At 46.1% G+C, this 8,504-nt stretch overlaps 1 protein-coding gene across 2 annotated transcripts in view; it reads right to left on the reverse strand.

Moving 5' to 3' along the window:
* Positions 1-2,476: 2,476 nt before the first annotated feature.
* UBL4A (ubiquitin like 4A) overlaps positions 2,477-8,504 on the reverse strand; it is a 10,792-nt gene continuing 4,764 nt past the window's right edge. For both annotated transcript variants that reach the window (XM_015850952.2, XM_015850953.2), the window contains exon 4: positions 2,477-2,678. In XM_015850952.2, coding sequence (XP_015706438.1) covers positions 2,496-2,678 — 183 coding nt within the window. In that variant the 3' untranslated portion in view covers positions 2,477-2,495. The remainder of the gene's footprint in view (positions 2,679-8,504) is intronic.

Raw genomic sequence — 8,504 nt, forward strand, 5'->3', positions numbered from 1 at the left:
ATTAACGACTCACGCTGTAGCAGCGCCCTCAATGGCGGCAGTTCGGGGCCGGCTCCGATGGCGGCGCTCAGTAACAGCCAACACAGCGCCCCCCCCGCCAACACCGCCAGTATACGGAGCGCCGCTAGGGGGCGATATAATACAGATAACCATAGAGATACCATAGAGATCCATTGGGAACCATAGAGATACCATAGGGACACATGGAGCCAGCACAGCGCCCCCCCTACACACACCGCCAGTATACGGAGCGCCGCTAGGGGGCGATAGAACATAGAGATACCATAGAGATACCATAGAGATACCATAGAGAGGAGGGAACCATAGAGACGCCATTGGGAACAATAGGGACCCCATAGGGACACATAGAGGCCCCATAGGGAGCCATAGGGACACATAGACCCCATAGGGACCCCATAGGGACACATAGAGGCCCCATAGGGAGACATAGGGACATATAGGGACCCCATAGGGACACATAGATGCCCCATAGGGAGACATAGGGACACATAGGGACCCCATAGGGACACATAGAGGCCCCATAGGGAGCCATAGGGACACATAGGGACCCCACAGGGACACATAGAGGCCTCATAGGGACACTGAGACCCCATAGGGACACATAGGGACCCCATAGGGACACATAGGGACCCCATAGAGACACATAGAGGCCCCATAGGGACACATAGAGACCCCATAGGGACACATAGGGACATAAAGGGACATATAGGGACATATAAGGACACACAGAGACCCCATAGAGACCCCATTGGGAACCATAGGGATCCCATAGGGACACATGGAGCCAACACAGCGCCCCCCCTACACACACCGCCAATATACGGAGCGCCGCTAGGGGGCGATAGAGCATAGAGATACCATAGAGAGCCCATAGGGAACCATAGTGATACCATAGAGATCCATTGGGAACCATAGAGACACATAGGGACACATAGGGACACATAGGGGCCCCATAGGGACCCCATAGGGACAAATAGGGTCCCTATAGGGAGCCATAGGGACCCCATAGAGACACATAGGGACCCCATAGGGAGCCATAGGGACACATAGGGACCCCATAGGGACACTGAGACCCCATAGGGACACAAAGGGACCCCATAGGGACACTGAGACCCCATAGGGACACATAGAGGCTTCATAGGGACACATAGAGGCCCCATTGGGAACCATAGGGACACATAGGGACCCCATAGGGACACATAGGGACCCCATAGGGAGCCATAGGGACACATAGGGACCCCATAGAGACACATAGAGGCCCCACAGGGACACATAGAGGCCCCATAGGGAGCCATAGAGGCCCCATGGGGAGCCATAGAGACACATAGGGACCATAGGGACCCCATAGGGACACATAGGGACCCCATAGGGAGCCATAGGGACACATAGGGACCCCATAGGGACACATAGAGGCCCCATAGGGAGCCATAGGGACACATAGGGACCATAGGGACCCCATAGGGACACATAGGGACCCCATAGGGAGCCATAGGGACACATAGGGACCCCATAGGGAACCATAGAGGCCCCATAGGGACACATAGGGACCATAGGGACCCCATAGTGACATATAGGGACGCCATTGGGAACCACAGGGAAACATAGGGACACATAAGGACACACAGAGACCCCATAAGACCCATAAGGACCCCATAGAGACCCCATTGGGAACCATAGGGGCACATAGGGACCCCATAGGGAAACATAGAGACCAATTACCACCCCATAGAGCCCTACAGAGCCCTATAGGGCCCCATAGAGCCCCATAGAGCCCCATAACCACCCCATAGAGCCCCATAGCCACCCCATAGAGACCCATAAACACCCCATAGAGCCCCATAGAGCCCCATAGAGGCCAATAGAGCCCCATAGAAACCTATAGCCGCCCCATAGAGGCCTATAGGGCCCCATAACCGCCCCATAGAGGCCTATAGGGCCCCATAGAGCCCCGTAGAGCCCCATAACCACCCCATAGAGCCCCATAGATCCCCATAGAGGCCAATAGGGCCCCATAGAGCCCCATAACCAACCCATAGAGCCATATAGCCGCCCCATAGAGCCTCATAGAGCCCCACAGAGGCCTATAGGGCCCCATAGGACCCCATAGATCCCCATAGAGGCCTATAGAGCCCCATAGGGCCCCATAGAGCCCCATAGAACCCCATAGAGGCCCATAACCACCCATAGAGCCATATAGCCGCCCCACAGATCCCCATAGAAGCCTATAGGGCCCCATAGGACCCCATAGATCCCCATAGAGGCCCATAGTGCCGCTCGCCCCGCCCCATAGCGGCCCGTACCTGCCGGCCTCATGGCTCCGCCCTTCTTTACCCCCCCCACGCACCGGATATCCGGTTTGAGCGTTCCTCCCGCCACTTCCGGTGCGCTCAACCAATAGGAAGCGTCGATTGAGACTTATCCCCTCCCACCACAAACATACGGCGCACGCAACCAATCAGCGTTCAGCTCGTTGTTTATTGGACGAGCTCGGAGGGGGTGGGTTCACAATCACCGAGGGCGGGGCTTAAAGCGGAAGTAGCTGCGTCTTGACCGGAAGAGGCGGAGTCTGAGCCGGAAGCGGAAGTGCCGGCAAGAAGGCGCGCCGCCAGCCGTTCGACGTCATCGAGGCTGAGCGCGCGCAACGACTGCTCGTATTCCTTATATGGAAATAAAGGGGCGGGGCCTGGGTGAGCCACGCCCCTTAATTTACATAACCACGCCCCTTATAAGCCCCCTTATCGTCCCATAGAGATTCATTGCGACCCTATAACCACCCCATAGGACCCCTAAGGACCCTATAAGACCCATAGATCCCCCCCATTGGCCCTATGAGCCCCACAGACCCCATAGATCCCCCCACAATGACCCTATAACCCCCCCTAAGGACCCTATAGGATCCCATATATCCCATATAACCCTATAGGATCCCATATATCCCATATAACCCCATATAATCCCATATAACCCCATAGGATCCCATATAACACCATATAATCTCATATAACCCCATAGGATCCCATATAACCCCATATAAACCCATATAACCCTATAGGATCCCATATATCCCATAGGGTCCCATATAATGCTATAGGATCCCATATACCCCTATAGGATCCCATATAACCCCATATACCCCTATAGGATCCCCTATAACCCCATATGACCCCATACAACCCCATAGGATCCCATATAACCCTATAGCATCCCCTATATCCCCATAGGATCCCATATAACCCCATACAACCCTATAGGATCCCCTATATCCCATATAACCCCATAGGATCCCATATAACCCCATATAACCCCATAGGATCCCATATAACCCTATAGGATCCCCTATACCCCCATAGGATCCCATATAACCCCATATAACCCCATACAACCCCATAGAATCCCATATAACTCTATAGGATCCCCTATATCCCCATATAACCCTATAGGATCCCCTATATCCCCATATAACCCCATATAACCCCCTATACCCCCATAGGATCCCATATAACCCCATATAATCCCATATCCCCCCATATAACCCTATAGGATCCCCTATATCCCATATAACCCTATAGGATCCCATATAACCCCATAGGATCCCATATAACCCTATAGGATCCCAAAGCACGTAGTTCGTGGCGCATAGTCTTGGAGAGACAATGCGGATTTTGAGAGATTCTGGTCTTAGAGAAGTGACGATAGTAGGGAGTGATCAGGCTGGAAGTAACTGGAGAGCGAGAGTAGGTCGAGTATTAGGACTGCCAAAGTGCGTCTAGTATTTTGAATGTAGCGGTTATAGCTGTGAGACTGCGCCGAGTGTTGAGTCAGAGCTGTAGAATCCTAGTGAGTCGGTTGAGATCTTAGGAACGTTATATGCAGAGAAGAGTGTGACGTAGAGGTAAAATGCATAATGATAGTGGATCAGCAGACTGATCGTCAGTGATCTGGAGTTCGCGGACTATGCTGTCCAAAACTGTGCTAGATAATTTAGAGGAGAGCTTCTATGTTAGTTTTGAATGTCGCATCACCTATAGGGTGGTAATGGTAGTAGGGATGTAGGGATGCGTCAGTTGTTAATAGAATGGTGGTGAGTGTGGGGTGAGATCATGCGGGGGGCAGGTCGTGTGGGCTGATGATGTGTGGGCGGGCTGGTCGATATCTACAGAATTGGAGGCGCACATTGCTCACATAATCGTAAGTTCAGGGACGCTGTATTGTGAAAGAATATCAACGTGCGTCTGTATACTCATAGATCTACGTGGTTAGTTCGGTTTGGTCTGGTGGTCGTACTACACGTCGTGTCTACAAGCGCGTTGTCCGCCTGCGCCCAGTGCTGTCATGAATTAATTGCCCTCGTCTCCCGTGTCTCTCAGAGGTAGTATTAGACAGAAGTATAGGACACATGAAACTCTGCAATATGTGGGCTGGACTGGTGGGTTGGGTTGATATATATCGCTTGTGAGTTCTAGATATGAACGTAGGCCATTCTCTTATCTGGAACCTTTTTTATGTTGAGCAGTGTGTAATCAGACTTAGTCTCACGGATTATTAAGCCTCAATTCTCCTCAAGGGGATGTACTGGGCAACGATAGATCTCCATCCAGGTGTTCGGACGTGTTGTTCGTTGAGGTATAAATTTGTCTGTGAGATTTAAGGATAAGGCGAGTCTCACTTCATTGTGCAAAGAAGTGATAGGGGGCCAAGCTGTACTTAAGGAGGCAACGTTGAGAGGTTACTTTAAGGCTTACGTTTAAGCGCTAATTCTCTTATGTAGCACTATTAACCCGTCAACCATCTCCTTTCTTAGGATGTATTTTCAGGGTTGGCTTTTCCTTAATGGATCGTAAATAGCTGTTATAGCTCTAATAGATGTATTATTGTGAATAATATAGTCTAAATTAATGTAATTAAACTTAATTGCGTAATTAACCCCCCTCTATTAGTTCGTTAGGGCTTTGCTTTATATTAGAACGGATCACATAGGGATCGTTCAATATGTTTTATATGAGCCGTAAAGACTGTTATTATATGTAAGGTAATTAGTCTACATTAACTAAGTTAACGACTTATATTAGTGCTATAGACCCCTCATCCTTAATTGTGCTTATTAGGGCTTGCTTCTTCATTAGGGTAATAATAGTTAGGGGCTACATTAATAGCCTATAGCTGTATAAGTGCTAATAATAGATCTAATTAAGCTAATGTAAGATCAGTGTAATTAGCTGCTAATTAAGTACTTCCGTCACCCCTTCATTAGCTTCATTAGGGTTGCCTTCCTCATCAGGGGATTAATAGCTTTATAGCTTAATAGGCTGTTAGATTTAATGCTAATGATTTAGTCCTAATTAACACAAGAAATATAACCCTTATTAGTGCTAATGAACTTCCCCTCTATTAGCTTCATTAAGGTTTGCTTTCATTAGGATCTCAATAGAATGAATTAATGGGGCTAATTAATGACCTACATTAGACTGTATTATATTGATAATAATTCAGTCTTATTTAACGTATTAAACTTAATAGCGCTAATTAATCCCCACCCTTCTAGGTTCATGTAAGGGTGCTTTCTTCACTAGGGGATCTCAATCAGCTGTTAATGAGCTGAATAGATGTTATATATGTAATAATTGTACATATTAAGTAATTATCCTAAAATGTGAAATTAACTTCTCAACCTCCTAATTAGCTTATAAGGGCATTTCTTCTTTCATTAGGACTGATAGTGTTAAAAGCCCTAATTGCTGTTAATAATGCTAAATTATCTAATTACTGCGCTATTAACCCTTAATTAGCGCTAATTAATCCCTCCACCCCCTCATGTAGCTTCACGATGTCCATTAAGGTTGCTTTCAGTAGGATTCATGGGCTGTTAGTGGGGCCTAATTATAGCCTAATGACTGTATTAAGCGATCAAAGCTAATTGCGATTATAATTATGAATAATAACATCTAGTTAGATTATCTGCTTAGTTGAACTTCTTTAATTAGATCATGTGAAGCTTGCATTATCTATAATTAGAGGGCCTCCATCCCACCCTTGGGGCTTAATTAGTAGCGCGCTAAATGCTGTTAATATTAATGGCTTATGAATTAGTCAATTAATAAAGAAACTTGTATCTTCTTTAATTAGCCTCCATTAAGCAAGCCTAATGATTCTTGAATTAGCGTGCTAATAATCCCCCCACATTAGGAGGCTTTTAATTAGTAGCCTAATGTATCTAAATTATAGTAATAATTAAGTCTAATTAATGCCTTCTTAATCGTTATAAATTGAGCCTAATTAAAGTTAATTGGTGTGAATTAGGGATTCTCAATCCATCCCCCATTAGGGGTATTGATTAATAGCACTAATAGTTGTTAATTAGGAACTCATATCTGCTAATTATGACGCGTTATTAAAATGCTTAATTGACTAGTAATTAACAATCACTATGCTGCTATATTAGACACTTATTGGAAATATGGGAAAGCCAAAGGGCTGTATATGATAGTCTTAATTGCTTAATTATGGTTTCTAATGTGCTTTAATATATGCTAATGAGCCCTAATAGCGCTGATTACTATAAGCTAATATACCCTAATGTAAGATTATAAACCAGAGTTTTAATACCTTATAGTTTTTTTTCCTCTTTATAGTGAGGCTGTAAATTGGCTAAAGTTAGATGGTGAGGCGAACTATTAACCCCAATGAGCTTATTAAGATCCCCCGAGAATAGGGATTAAGGGGGTGTGGGGGGGCATTAATGCTTAAGTGTATGAAACAGAGTACAATGCAATGAGATGTGCCGTCTATTGTGCGACTTAGCCTTGGTCCGGTCCGCCGCTCAACTGAGGTCGGCAAGGGGGGGAGGAGAGGGAGAGAGAAGGGATTTGGTCCGCGGCCACTTCCGATTCAGGCAGCCCAGCTCGCTCCTTGATATTGGTGGACGGAGGTTTGGGGCGGGCGTGCGGAGCGCTCAGCGGGTCGGGAAATGGGGGAGGGTCTGGAGCGGGTGATGGGAGTAATGAGTTGTATAGGGATCCCTATGGGAGTTCCTAATATGAGTTAAATGGCATCCATAGGGTGTATATGGGATTCTATTAGGGATTATGAGGATCCTAATAGGGATGTATAAAAACGGGTTTATGGAGATATGGGGATACTATGGGGTTATAAGTCGCGGATCGTGGGGTTTATGGACTATAGGGGGTTTCTGAGGGAGCCTGTGGGGTTGTGGGGTTCAATGGGGTTGATAGATGGGATCTTGCTGTGGAGGGATATGTGGGGTGTATAATGGGATCGCCGTAGGGGGGGGTTTTTTGTTAACATTGGGGTTACATATGGGGTTATATGGGGTAGCTATGACGGTTATATGGGATATTGGGGATTATATGGGGTATGATGGATTGCTATGGGTTATGGGGATCTATGGGAGTTTGGGATCCTATGGGGTTTATAATGGATATGGGATCTATTGGGGTTATAAGTGGGTATAATGATGGGGATAACACCGATACGGGGGTTTTTTAATGGGGGTTATGGGATCTATAGGTTATATGGTAAGGGGTCCTATTATGGGGTTATTGGGATAGTAGGGGATCCTATGGGTTTATGGGGATATAGGAGGATCTAGGGGTATGGGATGGGGTTATATGGATTAAGGGGACCCTATTATGGGTTATAATGGGTATCTATAGGTTATATGGATATATATGGATCCTATAGGGTTATATGGGGTTATATGGGATTCTAGAGGGTTTATGGGATTCCCATGGGTTATTGGGATCTATAAGGGTTATATGGGTTATTTGGATATGGGATACTATATGAGTTATATGGGATTAAATTGGAATCCTATGGGGGTTATATGGGATCATGGGGTATCAATGGGGGTTATAATGGGGGGATATGGGGTTATATGGGGGGATATGTGGATCCTAGGGGTTGTATGATGGGGTTATATGGGGTTATAGTGGTGAACCTATAGGTATATACTGGGGTGAATATGGGTTATTGGGGGGTGGGGTATATGGATGAGGGGTTATTGGGATGTATATGGGGTTATATATGGGTTTATATGGGATCTAGTGGGGTTAATATGGGATCATGGGTTTATGGGATATTAGGGGATTCTATTGGGGTTTATATGGGATTCTTATTGGGTTAGATGGGTCCGTATGGGGTTATTAGGGGTTATAATGGGATATAATGGGTTATTAGTGGGATCTAATGGTGTTAATATGGGGGTATTTGGGATCTATATGGTTATATGGGATCTAGGGGTTATATGGATTCCTATGGGTACTATGGGATTAATGGGCATCTATATGTTGTATGGGTTATATGGGATGCTAGGTATAGGGGAATGGCTATATGGGTTTATATGGAATGGGATCATAAGGTTATATGGATAGTGGATCCTAGATGGGGTTATATGGGATATAGGGATCTATGGGCTAGGATACTATGGGGTTTAAATATGGGATATGGGGATACTAATAGGTTGATAT

Source organism: Coturnix japonica, unplaced genomic scaffold, assembly GCF_001577835.2.
Source record: "Coturnix japonica isolate 7356 unplaced genomic scaffold, Coturnix japonica 2.1 chrUnrandom600, whole genome shotgun sequence".
In the NCBI taxonomy this organism is placed as follows: Eukaryota; Metazoa; Chordata; class Aves; order Galliformes; family Phasianidae; genus Coturnix; species Coturnix japonica.